Below are 23,121 nucleotides of genomic sequence, written 5' to 3' on the forward strand. Positions count from 1 at the left end.
CTCCCCAGCCCTGAGAAAGCAGCCTGCCTGCCGGTCTATCACATCCCTGGTTTGTATTTGCATGATAACACTAACCACTTCTAAAAAAAAAGTTCCTTACATTCATGGTTTTATTTCCTGTTTATTATCTGTCTCCCCCACTAACTTTTATTCAGTTACTAATAGACACCATAATAAATGAGATAGGAGGCAATAAGTTCTGTGGAAAATATACAGCACGGGTTAAGGGGCCTGGGAATGGGGCGGGGGTGCGGTAGGAAGGTTGCGATTTTAAACAGAATGGTCACAGTAGGCCTCACCTAGAATGTGACATTTAAGAAATAATTGAAGGAAACCAGGGAGCCATTCATGCCAGAATCTGGAGGGAGAGCATTCCAGGCAGAAGGAACAGCTAGTGCAATGGCTCTGAGACCTGCTGTGTTTGAGGAACTGCAAGGAGACCCGTGTATGTGTGTGTGTGTGTGTGTTGGGGAGTGGCAGGAGCAGCAGGATATGGGGTTAGAATGTGTGGGGTGGGGCTTTGTAAATCTGTGAGGGTTGCTACTCCAGACTGAAACGAACGGCCATCCCCAGGTCTTGAATGAGGTTTTTGTTGTTGTTGTTTTTTGTTTTTCTTTAGTAATTATTTATTGTGCTCTATCTTCATTGCTGCTGGGGCTTTTCTCTAGTTGCAGGGAGCGGGGGCTGCTCTCTAGTTGGAGTGTGCAGGCTTCTCATTGCCGTGGCTTCTCGTGGCTGAGCACTGGCTCTAGGGTGAGAAAAGGCTTCAGTAGTTGCGGCCTATGGGCTCAGTAGTTCAGTTCCCAGGCTCCAGAGCACAGGCTCAATAGTTGTGGCGCCTGGTAATGTCCAATCTTCCTGGACCACGGATCAAACCCGTGTCTCCTGCATTGGCAGGGAGATTCTTTACCACTGAGTCACCAGGGAAGCCTTCGAGTGAGGTCTTGAGCTATGTTTTAAAGGATTTCTCTGGCTGCTAGGAAGAAAAAAATATGAGTGGAAGCAGACCAGTGAGGAGGATGCTGGAGTAATCCAGGCAAGATGTGATGGGTGCTGGGAGAGTAGAAATGGCCAAATTCGGGTTTGTTTGCTTGATTATTTTTTTGGACGCACTGCGTGGGCATGCACGATCTTCCTTCCCCAGCCAAGTATGGAACCAGCGCCCCCTGCGGTAGAAGTAGGGAGTCTTAACCACTGGACCGCAGGGAAATTCCTCAGCATGGGGTTTGAAGGTGGAGAGTACTAGGTCTGCACAGAGACTGGACGTAGGGAGTGAGGGGAAGAGGAGCCAAGGAGAACTCTAATGTTTTGGCCTGAGCATCTGGAAGGAAAGTTGCCATTAACCTGAGATATGAAAGTGGCGGTGTTTGGAGCAAGTTCTGTTTGAGATGCCTTTGACCATTCAAGTGAAGGTTGCCAAAAATAAAGTGTTTGGTATCTAGTCGTTGCTCAGTAGGAATGTGATGAATGAAAACAGAAAGAATGCAGAGTGTCTGGATAAGCATAACAGGTGGCCCAAGTGTCAGGCAAGGTAGGAGAGTCTCCTGGCTTTAAAAAGTGGTTCGTAGCGCCTATTCATCTTCCACTACAGTTTCTGAGTGGTTTACTATGGGCCATACTCCAGGGCATACTCTCATTTTTCTTTAAAAAAGCCCTCAGCAAGTATCCATGCCACAGCTATTAAATGAGCATCTACAGTGCCCTATCCAGAAGACTCTTGGGAGTCCCTTGGACTGCAAGGAGATCCAGTCCTTCCTAAAGGAAATCAGTCCTGAATATTCATTGGAAGGACTGATGCTGAAGCTGAAACTCCAAAACTTTGGCCACCTGATGCGAAGAACTGACTCCTTGGAAAAGACCCTGAGGCTGGGAAAGATTGAAGGCGGGAGAAGGGGACGACAGAGGATGAGATGGTTGGATGGCATCACCGACTCAATGGACATGAGTTTGAGTAAGCTCCGGGAGTTGGTGATGGACAGGGAGGCCTGGCATGCTGCAGTCCATGGGGTCTCAAAAAGTCGGACACGACTGAGCGACTGAACTGAATCCTCGCCTTAAGGGACCGGGCAGAAGCGAAAGGACTAGCTCGGCGAAGATGAGGAGCTTGTGCGGTGGGCGCGTGCCTGCCTCGGGAGCGCGCAGAGCCGGAGCTCGAAGGAGGAGGGGCTTTGGGAGGTTCCGAGGGCTTTCTGGGCCCGTGTAGGGAGGGGCGGGACGTTGCTAGGGGGATTCTGATAGGTTCCGCCGGGAAGGTTTGCGTCCGTCAGGCCCCGCCCCACTGGAACGCGGTAGACGAATCAGGTGACTGCGGCGGTAGTCTACTCGGGAGACAGAACCAGGCGGCGGCTCAGATCGCAGCGGAAGAGTCGGTGAGCTGCCGAGGATGGGCGACTGTGGGTGGGCTCCCAGGGCTGGGGCGCTGGGCCTGCGGCCTTTGGGGGCGGGGCGGCAACCCAGCCCCGGTGGGAGCGGAGGCCCGGCCCCCGGCCCGCCACCTCCGATCTTCCTGGGCGTCCTGTAGTCTGTAGCTGCCTCTTTCTGACCCTAGCCTGGCAGAGGGTCGCCCTTGACCACTCGGGGTTCCCAGCAGGGCAGAGGAGGTGAGGTCTAACGTCCACGATACCTTGTTGAGTATTTCCGACGGAAGAACCCAGGCTCGGGGAAGTGATGGCTGGGGGGAGAGACTAGGGGCTGTGAGGGCGGCTTGGGCTCCCAGTGTGGGATCCACAGCCAAGGGCGGCAGGGCTAGCCAAACAGTGGGGACCCTAGTGCTTTTCTTTCTTTCTTTCTTTTTTCCAGTGCTTTTCTAACGTTTCTTAGCTTCCAAATCCCGACATACAGAGGCTGGTAAAAGCAGAGCAGATCTGGTCAGGTCCTGAGACCGCTGAGTCTAGAGCAATGTTGCTGAAGACAGGTACCCACACGGACCGGGTGGGGTGTGTGTGGCTTTGGGAGGGGTAAGTGACCACTTGCGGGGGCGGGGGAGAGGGGGGCGGGTGATGCCTGGAGGAAGTTCCAGTCCTGTGATTTCTGGGCCTCCTTCTCTGATGTGGGCATATGGGGAGACATGTTCCTCTCTTATTCTTGGAGGTGGGCCAGAAAAGGAGGAGATCCTTCCCAGGCAAGAATCAGTTCCCCTCCAAAGAGACCTCTCTTCTTTGCTCACCCCCTCTACCTCACAGCCAGAGGCCCTATCTTCTGTAACATCAAGGTGTGCTGATAACAGCCATATATGTCAGTATAGAAATTCCATTTTACAGATAAGCAAATTAAGGCCCTATGGTGCTGTTCCCACCAGCTGACCTCTTAAGCCCTTCCAAAGCCTCTTGGGTGCCTACAGAGAACACCGAGCCCTGGATGGGGCTCAGGAGACCTGGGGCCTGGCTACAGTGTCCTGTCAAGTTCTGTGTGAATGGAGTAGGGCGAGCTGGTCAGGGTGTAGAAAGGCTGTGACTCCAGCTGTTAGATTTTGGTGATCCCAGCACTGCTGTGGCGACAGCAGGGGGGAATCCAGGCCTCAGACACCGCCCTATGCCTGGGACTGTCCACCCACTCACAGCCTGGTGGGAGCCAGCAGTTGCAGGAAGAGCCCATTCCACCTTAAGCTGGAGAGTCTGGTTCCCCTAATGCTCGGGGCTGGGCGGCATGCAGATGGCTGGGGAGAGGGCTGGGGCGGTGGGAGCCACTCACAGTCCGCCCCCCACAGTGCTCTTGCTGGCCTTGGCGTCCCAGGTGCTAGTCCTGGAGAACGGGCTCCTGCGGAAGCCACCCATGGGCTGGCTGGCCTGGGAACGCTTCCGCTGCAACATCGACTGCAGTGAGGACCCGAAGAACTGCATCAGGTGAGTCGGGTCTGCACCACCGGACAAGAGTGGGGGCAGGCGGGGGTGGGGGTCAGCTCGAAAAGAGGGCAGGGTTAGGGCCGCCCCCCCATCCCAGAGAGGAAGCAACCGGAGGTAACTTTTGAGACATCTGACATTCAGGCTCATGAGGGAGGCATCTGTGGTAACCTCAGGCCTGTAGGGGACCCAGCCCCTGAGATAAGGGAAAGGAGATCACGGTTAAGGGTCAGGCCTGACCCCACGTGCTTCCCACTGGCCCAGTCCTGCTTCTTGGCCTGGAAGGCAAATCACCCCATTCGCTCCACCCTGCTTATGGCTCAGGACATAACCCTTGGTCGCCTGGCTTAGTCTCCAGCTTGACAGCAAAGGCCATGGTACTTACAGGCTGGATCCACACTCAGAGTATCTAAGAAGTTTGAAACACTCTGAGGAAGTGGGGTGGGGTTAGGGCGAGGCCCACGCTGGGCCACTGAGCAGCCCTCTCCCCTGCCCCTCACCAGTGAGCAGCTCTTCATGGAGATGGCTGACCGGCTGGCACAGGATGGATGGCGGGACCTGGGCTACGTATACCTTAACATCGATGACTGCTGGATTGGTGGACGTGATGCCAAGGGCAACCTGGTGCCGGATCGCAAGCGCTTCCCCCACGGCATTGCCTTCCTGGCTGACTATGTGAGCCCCCCACCCTGAGGGCCAGACCACTCTTTCCACTCCATCCTACTTAGGGCTCATTTCTATAGTCCCTGCCTGAGAACAAACAGTTTGGTGGAGGAAATAGATACGTGAACAGGTAGTTGTGAGCCACGGTCGTGAGCAAGAGCAATGAAGGACCTCTTATTCAGCCTGGGATTTTAGGAAGGTTCTCTGGAGGAGGCTGATCCCAGAGAGGGCATTCAAGGCAGAGAGGATGGCAGGAGGAAACGCCTAGAGGCCGAGACAGTCCACACAAGGTGGGAGGGAGGGGAAGGGTCATGGTGGCAGAGGCAAAGCCAGGCCAGAAAGCTGGGACCCTTCCCTCCAGGCTTCCGGGAGCCTCTGAAGGTTGTAGTGGGGCCTGGTCAGCTGTGCCTGTGACTGGTTCCCTGAGCTATCCACTGTGTTCTCAACCCCTCCCTGCCCCAGGCTCACTCCCTGGGCCTGAAGCTGGGCATCTACGAGGACTTGGGCAACTTCACCTGCATGGGTTACCCGGGCACGACGCTAGACAAAGTGGTGCAGGACGCGCAAACCTTCGCCGAGTGGAAGGTGGACATGCTGAAGCTGGATGGCTGCTACTCAACCCCCCAGGAGCGGGCTGAGGGTGGGTCCCGCAGCTGGCTGGGAGCCATTAGGTAGACAGGGAGGGGTGGCCGTGGAAGGCCCCCCATTGGCTGGCTGTATGGCCCCTAGGGGGTAGTGTTTCCCAATTCCTCTCCCCCAGGGCCTAGGGGTATCTTGGCTCCCAGAGCTCTGGTGCCTTGCTCCGCCCAGGGTGTGTATGCAGCTCTGGGTACAGGGGAGGTGCCTGCTCTTTTGAGCATTAGTCTCCTCATGTGTGGGGGGAGGTTTAAGCTGAGGCCCGAGATCACCTTGGGTCTCTTCATCCTAAAATGTGGTTGGACTTCTCCAGGGTACCCCAAGATGGCCGCTGCCCTGAATGCCACAGGCCGCCCCATTGCCTTCTCCTGCAGTTGGCCAGCCTACGAAGGGGGCCTCCCCCCAAAGGTGAGCCATTTTCTGCACCCATCTGGCAGTGCCCACCCGTACCCAGGCCTTTTCGCCTTCTGTGAAGCCAGAGCTTCTGTCATCTTAGTTGCTCACATGCTGATTTGTAGGAGGGTCGTAAGTACCTGAGGGGCCTGACCCAGCCCAGAGTCTTAGAGGAGACACTTGTCAGGTGGGCTGAAGGGTGTGGGAGCCGTGTGTCAGGTGCTGACACGGCTCCCCTGCAAGCACTCAGAATCCTGGGTGGTACTGAATGGGCTTGGAGGGCCAGAAGACTGGTGAAGCCAAGGCAGGTGGGGTCTAGCCTCCAAAAGGCCTCGTGGGCACCTTGCCGGGGCCCTTCAGCATGTGGGATGCTAGAAAGGGTGGAATCAGATGTGCAGACTGGAGGGAGAACCCTGGTGGAGGGTGGCAGTCTCCCTGAGAGAACACAGGGGTGGGCATGTGGGAGGAAGGCTATGGGTACCCCAGCCCAGGTTTCTGTACCCTGGGCTTGGTCCCCACTGGCATGAGAGGGAAGGGTCAGTTTCCGGCCAGCAGCACACCTGGAGGGGATGCCTGGGCAGCCCCAGAGGAGGGGCGCACCCTCCGAGGCCCTTCCTCATCCTGAGCACGCTCAAAGCGTGATCTCTTACCCCTTCCCACCCTCTGTGTCCCCTGCCGAGGCTCCACAGCCCCTGGACAGGCCTCTGGGCCGCAGTGTGACGCTGATCTGGGACTCTGCCTGCCCCCAAATCCAGGTGAACTACACCCTGCTGGCAGACATCTGCAACCTCTGGCGCAACTTCGATGACATCCAGGACTCCTGGAGGAGCGTGCTGTCCGTCTTGGACTGGTTTGTGACCCACCAGGATGTGCTGCAGCCGATAGCCGGCCCAGGGCACTGGAACGACCCAGACATGGTACCAGCATGGAGGGGGCTGGCCCGAGGCCCACGGCCCTGTGCTGTCTTCCTGGGTGCTCTTTGCCAGGCTCCAGCTCAGCACCTCTGAAGCGTGTCATCCACCATGTGGGATGTGCTGTGGGAGCTTGCGTACCGTTCTTTTCCCAGGGCCCCACCCCCACCTCTTAGATGAGAATATTCAGGGAGGGTCTGGGAATGCCCATTGTTAACAGTCTTCCCAGACGGTTCTGATGTTTCCTCAAGCTTGAGAACTTGGTCTGGAGTGACTCTGGTCATCACCCCTCTGTAGGGTGGAGCGCACCATGAGCCCCTCTCTCCTGTCATTCCCTCCCTAGACTGTCTTCGCCAGGTCTGCCTCTGAGCCCCCTCTCAGCGCTCTGTGCTGTTCCCTCCACAGGCAGAACTGGCCCCTCATACCTACCTCACTCACAGCCCTGACCACTTAAATTGCCTTGCAGTTTCTCCTACAGTTTTATAGCTGTCTCTTCACTTGGTCACCAAGTATTTACCCCCAGTGACAGTTATAATAATTACAAATACTTGGCCAGGTGGAAAGGGTGAGAAATGGACCTGCTCTATAGAGTTCGAGCTCCAGCTCTGCCACTTACCTTGGGCACTTGACTTCATTTTTCCTGTGCCTCAGCTTTGTCATTTGGAAAATTGAAATAGTAGCTCCTGTAATAAGGTTGTTTTGAGTTTGGTTAAAAGGATGACCCTTTAATTTTTCTAGGCCAGTGCATATCTGTTATTGTAAACAGGACTCAACTCCCCAGGGGTTAGGGAGGAGCTGACCTTCACTGACCTACTAAGTGCTAGGCCCAAGGCCAAGTACTTTCATTTTTTGGTCCCGCCGCATGGCATGCAGAATCTTAGTTCTCCGCCCAGGGATCGAACCCGTGCCCCCTGCAGTGGAAGCTTGGAGTCTTAACCACTGACTACCAGGGGAGTCCCCAAAAGGATGATCCTTTAAATGCTTGGTACCATTTGGCACATATGCAGTGTGTAACTAAATTGGTCTCGTTAAGTACACAACGGTGTTGAGTTGGCAGTCATCATGTGTGTCCGGTCAGTGTACTGGTTGCCCTGGCGACAGGAGTGCCCATTGGTGCAACTCTCTTTAGGGCAGGTGGGCAGCTAGTGGCAGGAGCAGACACTGTTCAGGTCTGACTTCCTACCACCCTGGCTGTATTCCTTCCATGTTCCAGTTTATAAATGCCTTCGGCAGTAGGATTTGTTGGATCCTTTCAACATCCTGTGACATGGTCAGAGCATATTATCACCCCTACACTCTTGGTGGAAAAAAAAAGCACTGAGGCTCTGAAAAGTGATTTGACCCACCCCAAAGCCACAGTGCCAGGGAACAGTATTGGCAGAACTAGGGCCCATACCTGGCCGTCCTCCCCATCTCTATCTTGTCTTGCTACAAGTTTAGGGTTGGTCCCCATGCCCACCGCCCTGTAGAGGCCAGAGCTGAGCGCTCCTCTCTCCTGTCTCCAGTTGCTCATCGGGAACTTTGGCCTCAGCTTCGAGCAAGCCCGAGCCCAGATGGCCCTGTGGACGGTGCTGGCAGCTCCCCTGTTCATGTCCACAGACCTGCGTACCATCTCCGCCCAGAACATGGACATCCTGCAGAATCCACTCATGATCAAAATCAACCAGGATCCCTTAGGCATCCAGGGACGCAGGATTCTCAAGGTACTGGGGTATGGGGGCAGGGAAGGGGGGAAGCTGAGACTGGCTTCCCTGAAAACACGGCTGCAAGCCGGAGGTTAAGGGGTTGGGATCGGGGTCTGAAATCCACTCAGTCCCTCCTGGTTGCATTCAGTCGGAGGCTCTACTGGCAGCTGCCCTGACTGTCCCCTACTTACCCGGCTAATAGCAGGGCCAGAGCAGGACAGCTCATGGGACTGGGGGAAGGGAGACATCACCACAAATGCACGTGGGAACAGCGTGGCCCCCTGGTTTGGAAGTATTAATACAAGACGTCTGCGCAAGTCTGTGATGTCTGGCAGAGAACTGGGGCTTGCCTTAGAGTGTAGAACTTGCTTGAACCAAGGACTGTAACTAAGTACTGGTAGCATCGTTTACTAGTTTTTGAGCACCTGCTGTGTGCTAGGCATTCTAGATACATTTTCTCAGAAGGCAGTGCTCCTTCCTGGTTTTACAAACGAGGAAACTTAAACTTGAAGCACCTCGGCGCCTTTGTCCCAAGGCCACACAGTTGGTGAGTGGCACAACAGGACTTGCGGCCAGCAGCGTCGCCTCAAAGCTTGTGCTCTCTGCACAGAACCTTTGCCCCCTAGTGAAAAGGAATCTCCACCACTCTAGAAGGCACCCGTTGAGCCAGTGATGCCCAGAGGAGGCGTCTGATCCTGCAGAGGGGCTGACGGAGCCCAGCCCAGAGACCTTCTGGAGGACGGGGCTTCCTGCTCCTGGCTCCTCGGGGCAGAGCTCATCATTCCCACTGGACTGGGCCCTCCGGTCTAGAGCCAGGGGCTGTCCACAGGTGTCCCTCCTGTTAGCCTGTGAGCTCTCTGACCTTAGGACCTCAGGCAGCATTTGTTGCGTCCAAACAGGGGGCCTGGCACAGAGGAAGTGTCCAGGAGCATCTGTTGAGTCAGGGAAGGAAAGGAAAGAAGGAAGGAAGAGGGAAGAAAGAGAAAGGAGGAAGGAAGGTGGAGTTAGAGGAGTTGGAGCTGGAGGCTGTTTTTCCTCCTCTAAGCTTCTGTGGGCTGGCAGGACCCAGAGCTCAAGGGAGGGTTGGGAAGGGGGCTTCGGGGCCTGCTGAACAGGGGCCCAAACCAGTTAGCCATCTTCTGTGCCCAGGAGAAATCCCACATTGAAGTGTACTTGCGGCCCCTGGACAGTGAGGCCAGCGCCATCGTCTTCTTCAGCCGCAGGATGGACATGCCTTATCACTACCATTCGTCCCTCGCCCGCCTGAACTTCAGCAGCTCCGTGGTGTATGAGGTGAGTGCTCTGCTGTCTCAGGACTTTGGGCTTTCCTGGGGGCGCTGCTGGGTCCTCACTCACACACCCGTCCCCCTAAGCCGTGGGTCCTCCGGCTGGTGCGGTTCTCTGCTCTGGCGCTTTCAGGCTACACAGATGAACTGCTGTGTGTAACCGAGTCCTGCCAGCCCCCAAGGCCGTGGGTTCCCCTATCCGGTCTTGGTGGCACGTTTCTCAGGTTCTCACACCCGCCTGTGCTGGGCACCGCTTGGCTTGGCCAGAGGGGACGTGACTGCGGGGTTCACGCTCCCATTTCTGTAGGGCATACTGGAGGCTCCACACAGACAGGCCAAAGTCCAGGCGTTTACATCCTCTGCGGGGTGGGGTGGGGTCCGTGCAGCCATCCTTAGGGTGGCATTGGTGCTGTCCTCCCCCTGCAGGCCCAGGACGTCTACACGGGTGACATCATCAGTGGCCTCCAGGATAAAACCAACTTCACCGTGATCATCAACCCTTCAGGGGTGGTGATGTGGTACCTGTACCCCATCAAGAAGCTGGAGATACCCCAGCAGTGAGGGGCTGGGGCCAGTGACAGGCTGTGGCGGCACCACTGAGCCTGGACCACAGAGGGTCCGTGTGCTGAGGGCCAGTGCGGTGGGGTTCTCTGCTCTCCAGGCCCGGTTGGCGATCCGACCTCATCAGACTCGGGGTGCAAGCTGAGGGACAGGTCCCGCTCCCTGCCGGAGCATGAACTCTCCAGGAAACTTGTCCCAGGGAGACTTCCTGTGGCTCTGTGGGCCTCTACCGTGTCTGCACAGCCCCACAGATACTGTTGAACAGCTCGGTCAGCTTCCCCTGTGGGGACAGGCAGGGACACGCATATCTGTCAGGACACGAGCCTTGGACCTTCTGTTTGTTGATTCTGAAATCAGGAATTTTGGGAATTTTTCTTATAATTAGGAGTAGAGCTCTGATCTCTTGTCAGGAACCCCCATGAATTATGCGATTAACTTTCCTGCCCGGAGAAGGCCTTGCAGGCTGACACGGCCTGGGAGTGACCTTGGCTCCTTCGGGTCACCAATAAAGCTGTTCTTTTGTCAAGCAGTTGCAACATGGGCCTGGGGCCATGGGTGGTAGGGACTCTGGGGAGCATGACACGAGGTGCCGGTTTCAGATTTCGCCTCACAGGGAAGACATGTGGCATCGTCCGGCCCCTCACTCCACAACGACTGGCAGATCGCACTTCTGACCATGCCAGGCTTGCCTCCCCGCCCAGGCCATCCCTGCTCCGCCCAGCATCGTGGTGGTGACAACACAGAGCGGCTGGCTAGTGATGTCCCAGGCCCTCTCCCCTACCCCGTCCACATGTTACAGGGTCTGCCTGCCATGACCACGCCCAGCGGCCCCTCGGCTGCACAGGGAAAGGCCCTGGTCTGCTGAGGGATGCTGTGTCATTGTCTGGGCTGTCTTTCAGGTGCCCTCCCCCTTTCTGACAGGCCCTCAGTCAACGGCGCCCCTGGTTGGAGCAGCTGAGGGCAGTGAGCTCTGCCTTTCCCCCACAGGGGCCACACAGCTTATCCTCTGCCCATCAGTGCTCCCAGCTCCCTGCTGAGCTTCTCCTCTCCTACCTGGGTGAGAGCACTTTCAGCCCCCTCAGCTGTGTCCAAAGGAAGGTCCAGGGGCTCTCTGTGACCTGAAGTATATTTCCTGCTCCTCCTCCTAGGGAAAGGGGTATCCAAAGAATGGCTGGTTCTTGACTCCGGTTCCTCGTTCCCAAGCCCTCTCTTTAGCTAAGGCCTCAGGGCGTCTGTCTTCCACGGTGGCTCTTGTTCCCCTTTGGAAAGGGGCAGCAGAGCAGGTGAGGTAGGTTCTCCTTGTGCTTTGGAGCACACATTGGAGCACCCGGGCCCCAGGCTTTCGTGGTCCCCGCTGTAGGAACTCTTCTGGGGGCTCTCCCATGTTCCCTTCCTCAGGGTTCTAAGGTCTTTATGTTAGAGTGTGGTGGAAAGAACTCTCAAATGTGCATTTTATAGGGTAATTTAAGATCTCTGGAGTCCAGGGTCATCAGAGGAAGCTCCCTTTTCCCAGTTGATGTCTTGAGGCTGTGGGTCACTCAGGAGGACCCACGCCTACTTAGCCCAGGCCTCTGCCCTCTGAGGTCTGTCAGCTCCAGCTCCAGGTCTTGGTCATAGTGCTGCTCGAGCCAAATGGAACGGTCTGGGCAGGAACACTTCTTTCGCCAGTCCCAGGAAAGAAATCTTTTCCACCACCCTGGGATGTGGTATTTATTAGTGGTTGAGAACAACAGACTTGGGACTTGGGGCCAGGGATCAGCCTGGATGTGACCAGTTGATTACTGTGCCCTTCCAGACCCAGAGATAGTTTTTACTTGCTGTATAACTTTACCCTGAGGTACCTGATCGGTACTGCAGCTTTAGCCTTTATTCTCTTAACACACGGCGTGCCTGTCTTCTACGACATTGTTTTACTGTCTTTCACCAAAGGCCAGTTTGGAATTCAGTTATTTTTCCCAAGTTCAGCCTTGTTTGGACCCAAGAGTACCCCTTCTGTTTTTTTAAAAAAAACATTTTATTATGGAAATTTTTAAAAATAAAAACTGGTAATTAAACCTTCATGTACCCATCACCCAGATCCAACAGCCATCAACCCCGTGCCATTGTTTTATATCTCTCATCCCACACATACTTTTTTGCATGTGAGCCGGAGTATTGAGAGCAAATCAAAGAAAACTCTAAACACCACTGTGTAGCTCTAACTGATCATAGGGCCTTGAAAAGAATATATATCCTTAATAAAAATTTTAATCTGATTACCAGTCTGTGTTCAGTTCAGTTCAGTGTAGTTGCTCAGTCGTGTCCGACTCTGCGACCCCATGAATCGCAGCACGCCAGGCCTCCCTGTCCATCACCAACTCCCGGAGTTCACTCAGACTCATGTCCATCGAGTCGGTGATGCCATCCAGCCATCTCATCCTCTGTCGTCCCCTTTTCCTCCTGCCCCCAATCCCTCCCAGCATCAGAGTCTTTTCCAATGAGTCAACTCTTCGCATGAGGTGGCCAAAGTACTGGAGTTTCAGCTTCAGCATCATTCCTTCCAAAGAAATCCCAGGGCTGATCTCCTTCAGAATGGACTGGTTGGATCTCCTTGCAGTCCAAGGGACTCTTAAGAGTCTTCTCCAACACCACAGTTCAAAAGCATCAATTCTTCCGTGCTCAGCCTTCTTCACAGTCCAACTCTCACATCCATACATGACTGCTGGAAAAACCATAGCCTTGACTAGACGAACCTTTGTTGGCAAAGTAATGTCTCTGCTTTTCAATATGCTATCTAATCTGTGTTCAGTTTTTACCAAATGTTTTTTAGGGGTTTTTTGCTGTTTTGTTTTTGGCCACACTGTGCAGCTTGCAGGATCACAGTTCTCTGACCAGAGATTGAACCCAGGCTATGGCATTTGTAGCCTGGAATCCTAACCACTAGGCCCCCAGGGAACTCCCACCGGTTGTCTCCAAAGTATTTTTCTATAGTTTATTTGGATCAAAATCCAAGCAAAGGGTCAAAAAAGTGGTCCAGTAAGAACCACTGAAAGTTTGTCATTCTTATAAAAGCAATGAAAAGTCTGCCGTATATAATCAGAATTAGCTTTAAACTCTAGAAATTAACCAAAGGCTTCCAGTAACCCAGAGAGTGCTCAGTCAAGACAGACAGTAGAGTGTTGGTAAGAACAGTAAGCTCTGTAGAGCTTTTAATTTACCCTAGTACCAGATATTGTCTTGGGGCTAGACAGCATATTAAAAAGCAGAGAGATCACTGCTGACAAAGGTACATATAGTCAAAGCTATGGTTTTTCCAGTAGTCATGGGTAGATGTGAGAGTTGGACCATAAAGTTGAACCCTGAAGAAATGATGCTTTCGAACTGTGGTGCTAGAGAAGACTCTTTGGACTTCAAGGAGATCAAACCAGTCAATCTGAAAGGAGATCAACCCTGAATATTCATTGGAAGGATTGATGCTGAAGCTGAAGTTCCAATACTTTGGCCACCTTATGCAAAGAACTGACTCGCTGGAAAAGACCTTGATGCTGGGAAAGATTGAGGGCAGGAGAAGAGAGTGGCAGAGGATGAGATGGTTGGATGGCATCATCGACTCAATGGACATAAGTTTGATAAACTCTGGGATATAGTGACGGACAGGCAAGCCTGGCATGCTGCAGTCCATGGGGTGGCAAGCAACTGAACAACCACAACAGTACCAGATTTTAAGTCGGCTATTTAAAGTATGTTCAAAGAACTAAAGGAAACCATGTCCAAAGAACTAGAGGAAAGAATAGTGTCTCACCAAATAGAGAATACCAGTAAAGAGACAGAACTTACAGAAGGGAACCAAATAGAAATTCTAGAGTTGAAATGTATAATAACTGAGATAAAAATTTCACTAGAGGGGCTCAGCAGACATAACCACACAGGAAAAAAGTCAACAAACTTGAAGATAGGTCCATAGAAACTAACCTATCCAAGGGATAGAAAGGAAGATGAAGAAAAATTAATAGGCTCAGAGACCTGTGAGATACCATGCAGCACAGACATGAGGAGAGAGGATGAAAAGATGTAGAAACAATGGATGAAAAGGTTGCATATTTGGTGACAAATACTAATTACACTCAAGGAGCTCAACAAACAACCAGTAGGATAAAGTCAGAGATCCATGTGTCAACACGTCATAATCAAACTCAGAAGACAAAGTCTTGCCTGGTGGCTCAGCAGTAAAGAATTTACCTGCAATGCAGGAGACCCAGGTTCAATCCCTGGGTGGGGAAGATCCCCTTGAAGAGCGAATGGCAACCCACTCCAGTATTCTTGCCTGGGAAAAAATCCCATGGACAAAGGAGCCTGGAGAGCTACAGTCCAAAGGGTTACAAAGAGTCAGACATGACTGAGCGACAGACCATACCACATGTCATAACCAGAAGATAAAGGGAAAACTTTGAAAGTCAGATAGAAGTGACTCATCACAAACAAGGGAATATAATTTGAGATGAATGAGAATGAATATGAAACACCAAAAATACTAAAACAGAGCATACTAAAGCATGTGGAGTCAAAGTAATAACCGGAGGGAAATTAATAGCCATAATTTGCCCATGTTAAAATCAGTGAAAGACAACCTACACAATGGGAGAAAATACCTGCTATTCATGTATCTAATAAGGGACTTGTATTTAAAATATGTTAAGAAATTGTAACTCAATAAAAAGGCAACCTAATTTCAAACTGGGCAAAGGATCTGAATAGACATTTGTCCAAGGAAGATATGCAAACAGCCAATACTCACTAAATGTAAAGGAAAACAACAGTGAGATACCACTTCACCCCAAAAGGATGACTAGAAAGAGTCAGATAGTAATAAGTGTTGGCAAGGATGTGGAGAAACTGGAACCTTCATATGCTGCTGGTAGGAGTGTAAAACCGTAGGGACCCAGAAGCCTTACCCACCCATGCATCAGGTAATAGGCATAGACTCCCGTCCTGACTGTAGAAAGTGGCCACTGAACTGGCCCCAGTCCCTCTCAGCCACAGCCTGGGAGACCCTGGAGAATGAACGCTGTCTTAGACAATCACCCACAGACGGGAGAGCCTTTGTGGAAGTCTAGGTTTCCAGTGGAGAAGTTCAGCACACTGCTGCAGAAAGGAAATAGAGGTTTGGACACAATGGAGAGGAAAAGAGGAAGACTTACCAATCACCCCTCCCCGAAGGCAGCACAGCTCCGCCCAGGGAGACGTTCTGGGCCCTTGATTTCTCCCACAGGGGAAGTGTGCGAGCGCGCACCTGACTTCCTGGCTGTGCCAAAGAGGCACACTTCTCTCACTCCGCCCAGAGGCCAGGGTCATGGCTGCCTGATGCAGGAGTGGGAAAAGGCTGGGAGAGGGGCCGATAGGACTCATGGAGGGCATTAAAGGATGCAGATCCCACTACCTGCCGTGCAGATCCACGGAGCCTGCCGTGAGCTGCTGGGGACTCCTTGCCTGCAGGTCCCCCCACCTGGCTCATAGGCCGCCGACCCCTCAATGTGCCCCCACCCCCACCAGCACCCCGAGCTCCGTGCACCTCACCCACTCACACCGCTACCCTGTGGCCAGCTCTCTGTGCACACTCCTGATGGTGGTGAGTGTGACCTTTGGCAGATGGCTTTTGAGTGCATGTAGAAAGCCAGCCTGAGTCTGCAGGCCAGGGAGAGACCATAAACTTGAGCTTTAACTCAACTTGGGCAAACAAAGCGAAGGCTGTCAGCTCCTGGCCTGGTGTATCTCAGGATCAAGGGAAGGCAAACAAGCTTAAGAATTCTGCCACAAGGGGGAGCAACAAGTATGGTGGCGGTGTATCCATAGAGATCTGGGAAAGCCGCAGATTCTAGCAGCACTGACCAAAGGGATTTCTCTCCCAAAGTCAGCTGGTAAAAAATCTGGAGGGGTGACTGCTACTGCAAGTGTGAAGAAAACCACTCGAGACTTCAAGGAACATGAAAACCAAGGAAACACGACACGACCAAAGGATCACAACTGTCTTCTAGGAACTGACTTCCTTCAAGGCAGCTCAAACCTCCTTCAAGCGAGGCTCCAACAGTACATGAACTGAGAACTTCTAAATGTACAAGCTGGATTTAGAAAAGGCAGAGGGACCAGAGATCAAATTGCCAACATCCATTGGATCATAGAAAAAGTAAATTCAAAAAGAACATCTACTTCTGCTTCACAACAAACTGTGAAAAATTCTTAGAGATAGGAATACCAGAACACCCGTCCTGCCTCCTGAGAAACCTGTAACAATACAAGAAGCAATAGTTAGAACTGAACATGAAACAGCAGACTGGTTCCAAACTGCGAGGAGTACATCAAGGTTGTATATTGTCACACTGCTTATTTAACTTATATGCAGAGTACATCATGTGAAATGCCAGACCGGATGAAGCACAAGCTGGAATCAAGATTGCTGGGAGAAATATCAATAACCTCAGATATGCAGATGATAACACTCTACTGGTGGCAAGTGAAGAGGCTGGGAAAGATTAAAGGTGGGAGAAGGGGCCCACAGAGGATGAGATGGTTGGATGGCATCACCAATTCAATGGACATGAATTTGGGTGAACTCTGGGAGTTGGTGATGGACAGGGAGGCCTGGCGTGCTGCAGTCCATGAGGTCGCTAGAGTCAGGCACAACTGAGCGACTGGACTGAACTGAACTGAACTGAAGAGGAACTAAAGAGCCTCTTGCTGAGAGTGAAAGAGGAATGTGAAAGAGTTGGCTTAAAACTCAGCATTCAAAAAACTAGGATCATGGCATCCAGTCCCATCACTTCATGGCAAATAGCTGGGGGAAGAGTGGAAACAGTGACAGATTTTATTCCCTTAGGCTCCAAAACCACTGTGGATAGTGATTGCAGCCACAAAATTAAAAGGTACTTGCTCCTTGGAACAATAACTATGACAAACCTAGACACTGTATTAAAAAGCTGAGACATCACTTTGCCACAAAGGTCTGTATAGTCAAAGCTATGATTTTTCCAGTAGTCATGGATGGATGGGAGACTTGGACCATAAAGAAGACTGAGCCCCGAAGAACTGATGCTTTCAAACTGTGGTGTTGGTGAAGACTCTTGAGAGTCCCTTGGACACCAAGAAGATCAAACCAGTCAGTCCTAAAGGAATTCAACTCTGAATATTCATTGGAAGGAATGATGCTGAAGCTGAAGCTCCAATACTTTGGTCACCTGATACAAAAAGCTGATGCAAAAATCTTTTCAGTGGAAAAGATCCTGATTCTGGGGAAGACTGAGAGCAGGAGGAGAAGGGGATGACAAAGGATGAGATGGCATCACTGATTCAATGGGCATGAGTTTGAGCAAACTCTGGAAGATAATGAAGGACAAGGAAACCTGGCATGATGCAGGCAATGGGGTGGCAAAGAGCTAGACATGACTGAGTGACTGAACAACAACAATAACAACTCAAAGACATGGAGATCTGCAGTTTACCTGATGGAGAATTCACAATAGCTGTTGTAAGGAAGTTCAATGAGTGACAAGGAAACAGAAAAGCAATTCAGCAAGATCAAGAGAACAACACATGAATAAAATGAGAAGTTTAATAGAGATAGAAATCGTTTCTAAAAAGAATCAATAGAAATTTTGGACATGAAGAATACAATGAATGAAATGAAAAATTCAATAGAGAGTGTCAGTGGACCAGCAGAATGATCTCTCTTCAAGTAACTGGTGTGGTTTCTGATTCCTGGCTGGACCTTCACAGGTACCCTGGGAGCCTGGAACTGGCCATTCAAAGACCCAGGTGAGAGACAGGAAGACAGGGACAGGGGTGATTGTAGTGAAGATGAAGAAAGAGGGACTGGCCAGACCCCCATGACTGAGTGGCAGTGGGCAGGAGACACTGGTGCTAAGTAAAGACAGACATGTTAGGGAGTGGTTGAAAATTACCTATTTCATAACACTGCCTCTAGCACCAGTTTAACATTTCTAGACTCCCCTGATAAAAACAATAAAACTGGATTCCTGTTTAAAGAAACTCAGCCCATTTTCAGAAACTATTTCCTCATAGTCCCTGGAGAGGCTGTATATGGAAGGGGTCCTGCAAAGACTGACCTCCCAGCTGAAAGAGATCCTATACTGCCCAGGTTGGAACAGAGGTTATTAGTACTGAATCAGGATGTGCAATATAATAAACTAGGATGATTTCCCTCACTAAAATGGACCGTCTAGTTTATAGAATGAGAAAAAAATTGCATATGGTGATTTAGTTATATATTCTAGTTTCTAGATCTAAATCTTGGCTCCACTTACAGCAATCTTAAACAAGTTACTTAATTTCTCTGTGCTTCCACTTCCTCTTCTATGAAGCACGGCTGTTAATAGTTCCTACTTCATAGGGTTGTGCTAGAGGATAAAATGAGATCATTCACGTAAAGCACTTTAGAAGGGCACCTGAATAAGTCATTATCTAGGCCTGACGTTTCCACATTGTGGTTTTGCCACTAAGCCCAGAAGAGCTCTGTGGGAAGCCTTGGGAAGTGACAGGCTCTCGCTGGTAATGGGTTTCCCAGTTCTCCTGTCTCCCCCCATCCCCTTTTTCAAAAGAGCAATTTTAGGCTTACTGAAAATCGGGAAGAGAGTCTCCATACACCCTCTCCTCCCTCAGGTCTCCTCCAGTATCTTCACTGTTGGCATATTGCATTAGTGCAGTGCATTTGTTGTAACTGATGATGACACTGATGTATACAACTAGCTAAAGGCCTTAAGGGAATTCCCTGGTGGTTCAGTCATCAGGTGCTTTCACTGATGTGACCAGAGTTCAATACCTGACTGGGGAACTAAGATCCCAAAAGCTGCATGGTGTGGACAAATTTTTAAAAATAAGTAAAAATAAAGTCCATAATTTACATTAGAATTCACCTTTTGTGTTGTACATTCTGTAGGTCTTGACCTGTAGCCACCTTTACAGTCCTGCATGAAAGTTTCACTGCCCTAAACTCCTCTGTGCTCCATTTACTCATCCCTCCCTACCCCATCTCAGCCCCCAAACCACCCATTTTTTTGTCTCCATAATTTTGGCAGTCTTCATAATTTTTCCTTTTCCAGAATGTAGAGAATTGAAGTGACTGCAACTATGCGGATATTGAATTTTTTTTAATGGATTGGATATCCATTAAAATGGATTTGCTCAGCCATTTACATTAATGAGCATTTAAATGCAATAGATATCATTTCAGGTGACAACATGAATGAATAAAAGTCAATGCTGTTGGATTTTTTGTTTGTTTGAAAAAAAAAAGAGAGAATTGGAATTATACAGTATGTAGCCTTTTAGCTCCTCTCACTTGGCAATTTGCTTCAAGGTATGCTTTCATGACTTGATAACTCATTTTCTTTTATAGCTGAAAAGATTCCATTGTATGGATGTACCACTGTTTATCCACTCGAATACTGAACAACAGCCATCTGGTTGCCTCTGTATCTTGGCAATTATGAATAAAGCTACTCTAAACATTTATGTTGAGTTTTGTGAGGATATAGTTTTTCAACTCATTTGGATAGATACCAAGGAGCTCAATTGCTGGATTATGTGGTAAAAGTATGATTAGTTGTTTTTTGTTTGTTTTTAAGGTTTTTTTTTTTTTCCGCCAAGTCATGTGGCATGCAAGATCTTAGTTCCCCGACCAGGGATTGAGCCCAACCCCCCTGCGTAGAAGCATGGAGTCTTAACCACTGGACTGCCAGGGAAGTCCCAAGTATGTTTAGTTTTATAAGAAACTACCAAACTGTATTCCAAGTGGCTATGTGAGAAGGCAATGGCACCCCACTCCAGTACTCTTGCCTGGAGAATCCCAGGGACAGGGGAGCCTGGTGGGCTGCCGTCTATGGTGGGGTCGCACAGAGTTGGACACAACTGAAGCGACTTAGCAGCAGCATGGCATTTTATATTTCTACCAGCAAATGAATGGATGCTTCACATCCTTGCCAGCATTTAGTATGGACAGTGTTTTGAATTTTAGCCATTCTAATAGATGTGTAGTTGTAACTCATTGTTTTAATTTGCAGTTCCCTAATGGGAAACCTATATGCAGGTCAGGAAGCAACAGTTAGAACTGGACATGGAACAACAGCCTGTTCCAAATAGGAAAAGGAGTACGTCAAGGCTGTATATTGTCATCCTGCTTATTTAACTTATATGCAGAATACATCATGAGAAACACTGGGCTGGAACAGGCACAAGCTGGAATCAAGATTGCCAGGAAAAACATCAATAACCTCAGATATGCAGATGACACCACCCTTATGACAGAAAGTGAAGAGGAGCTAAAGAGCCTCTTGATGAAAGTGAAAGAGGAGAGTGAAAAGGTTGGCTTAAAGCTCAACATTCAGAAAACTATGATCATGGCACCCGGTCCCATCACTTCATGGGAAGTAGATAGGGAAACAGTGGAAGCAGTGTCAGACTTTATTTTTTTAGGCTCCAAAATCACTGCAGATGGCGATTGCAGCCATGAAATTAAAAGACACTTACTCCTTGGAAGGAAAGTTATGACCAACCTAGATAGCATATTCAAAAGCAGAGACATTACTTTGCCAACAAAGGTCCGTCTAGTCAAGGCTATGGTTTTTCCAGTGGTCATGTATGGATGTGAGAGTTGGACTGTGAAGAAAGCTGAGCACCAAAGAATTGATGCTTTTGAACTGTGGTGTTGGAGAAGACTCTTGAGAGTCCCTTGGACTGCAAGGAGATCCAACCAGTCCATCCTAAAGGAGATCAGTCCTGGGTGTTCATTGGAAGGACTAATGCTAAAGTTGAAACTCCAATACTTTGGCCACCCCATGTGAAGAGTTGACTCATTGGAAAAGACTCTGATGCTGGGAGGGATTGGGGGCAGGAGGAGAAGGGGACGACAGAGGATGAGATGGCTGGATGGCATCACCGACTCAATGGACATGAATTTGGGTAGACTCCGGGAGTTGGTGATGGACAGGGAGGCCTGGTATGCTGCGATTCATGGGGTTGCAAAGAGTTGGACACGACTGAGTGACTGAACTGAACTGAATGACATATGATACTGAGCATCTTTTGATATGCTTATTTGCCATCCGTATATCTTCTTTGGTGAAATAGCTGTTCAGATCTTGTACCCATTTTCTTTCGGGCTGTGCTGGGTCTTCGTTGCTGTGCATGGGTTTTTTCTAGTTGTGTCAAGTGGGGGCTGCTCTCTTGTTGCGGAGCACAGGCTCTAGAGTGGTAGGGCTTCAGCAGTTGTGGTGCATGGCACTTGGAAGATTCCGCAAGATTCCGTGGCAGGTGGAATCTTCCCAGACTAGGGATCTAACCTGTGTCTTCTCCATTGGCAGGTGGATTCTTAACCACTGGACCACCAGGAAAGTTCCTTCTGCCCATTTTTAATTGGGTCATTTTTTTTATTGTTCAGTTGTAGGAATTCTTTATATATTTTGGGTATTAGTCCTTTACCAGATGTCTTTTGCAAATATTTTCTCCAAGTCTGTGGCTTTTTTCATTTTCTTAACAGTGTCCATTACAGAGCAGAATTTTTTAATTTTAATAAAGTCCAACTTAACAATTTTTTCTTTCATGGATAGTGATTTTTGGTGTTGTTTCTAAAAACTCATCACAAAGCCAAGGTCATTAGTTGTTCTCTTATGTTATCTTCAGGAGTTTTATAATTTAGCATTTACATTAGGTCTTTGATGCACAGTGAGTTAATTTTTGTAAAATATCTGTGTCTAGATTTTTTGTACATGTGCATATCCAGTTTTTCCAGTGCCATTTGTTGAAAAGACTATCCTTTGCCCACTGAATTGTCTTTCTTTTTCAAAGATAAGTTGATTACATTTGTGTGGTCTGTTTCTAGGCTCTCTATTGTGTTTCACTGATGTTTGTCTGTTCTTTCACCAACACCATACTGTCTTGATTATTGTAGCTTTATATAAAGTCTTGGAGTTGGATAGAGACAGTTTTCCAACTTTGTTGCCGTTCTTTGATATTGGGTTGGCTATTACTGGTCTTTTGCTTCTTCATATAAAATCTAGGATCAGTTGGTTGATATCTACAAGATAGCTTGCTAGAATTTTGATTAGGATTATGTTGAATCAATAGACCAACTTAGGAAGAACTGGCATCTTGACAACATTGATTTTTCCTATCCATGTACATGGACTAGCTTCCTTACTAAGACTGGACCATAAAGGCCTTCCTGGTTGGGGCATCAAAACAACACAGGGGAGGCTTCCCTGGGAGTTCAGTGGCTAAGAGTCCGAGCTCCCAAAGCAAGGGGCCGGGGTTCAATCTCTGGTCAGGGAACTAGACCCCACATGCTGCAACTAAGAGTTAGTGTGCTGCAACTAGAAGATCTTGGACGCAGCAACTAAGACTCAGTGCATCGAAATAAATAAATATTTTTAAGAAACAAAACAACGCAGGCATCCCCTTCCTCAGGAAGCCTACAGAGCCAGCTCAAGCTGGCAGAACTCCTCCTCCAAACCCTGTGCAGACCCTCTATCAACTGCACTTTCGTCTGGAATTAGAAGTGTCTCTCTTACTGGTCACCAGGTTAAAGCCAGGAGACTATGCCAGAATTAGGTCTAATGGAGAAACCCAAGCTTGAGCAGAAATATTTCTAAAATAGTTCCTATACTGAGGTATGATAAGGTGAGGACCAGGGAAAATGAGACCAGCAGAGCAAGCCAACAGGGGCAGGTCTAGACAATCTCCCCAGGGGGACCACACAGAGGGTGCAGTACCTACCTGCTTCCCTCTTACATTTTAGGGGGGGTGGAGTCCAGGATAAGGTGGACACTTGGGAAATGTAATGAAATTATCTATCTCTGGAGCAGTCTGTGCAGTCCTCCAGATCAGGCCGTGTCAGATTCCTTAGAGCACAGGACTGGCAGAAAGCAGCCTCAGTGCATACTTAACCTGAACTGATCCTTAGGAAGCCCACGGCAATACAGTAGGTGGCAGTACGACAAACAAGTGGTCACCCCACAAGCTCTCACGTCAATTTACTCTGGCCCTCCTCTCCAAGGAGAGTCAGAGAATAGGCTTCCCTGACTTGGACAAGTGCTCCATCAAGAGGATTCAGAGACCTCAGCACTAAGACCCAACTCTCTGGGAACCAGACAAGTGCGGTGCC

General features: G+C 49.9%; 1 protein-coding gene across 4 annotated transcripts; it reads left to right on the top strand.

Moving 5' to 3' along the window:
* The first annotated feature begins 1,995 nt into the window (after positions 1–1,995).
* NAGA (alpha-N-acetylgalactosaminidase) lies at positions 1,996–12,229 on the top strand. Of its 4 annotated transcripts, none has more exons than XM_027540623.1 (10): positions 1,996–2,369; positions 2,800–2,914; positions 3,707–3,842; positions 4,343–4,514; positions 4,965–5,142; positions 5,452–5,546; positions 6,287–6,448; positions 7,948–8,145; positions 9,277–9,420; positions 9,840–12,229. In XM_027540623.1, exons 2-10 carry the CDS (start codon positions 2,899–2,901, stop codon positions 9,972–9,974), a joined length of 1,236 nt encoding a protein of 411 aa, XP_027396424.1. In that variant the 5' UTR covers positions 1,996–2,369; positions 2,800–2,898; the 3' UTR covers positions 9,975–12,229. The 4 variants fall into 4 exon arrangements, with proteins under 4 accessions (XP_027396424.1, XP_027396426.1, XP_027396427.1 ...); XM_027540625.1 differs by having other exon boundaries at positions 2,842–2,914; XM_027540626.1 differs by having other exon boundaries at positions 1,997–2,369; positions 3,733–3,842.
* Positions 12,230–23,121: the final 10,892 nt, after the last annotated feature.

The sequence above is a fragment of the Bos indicus x Bos taurus genome, chromosome 5 (assembly GCF_003369695.1).
Source record: "Bos indicus x Bos taurus breed Angus x Brahman F1 hybrid chromosome 5, Bos_hybrid_MaternalHap_v2.0, whole genome shotgun sequence".
Taxonomy (NCBI): Eukaryota; Metazoa; Chordata; class Mammalia; order Artiodactyla; family Bovidae; genus Bos; species Bos indicus x Bos taurus.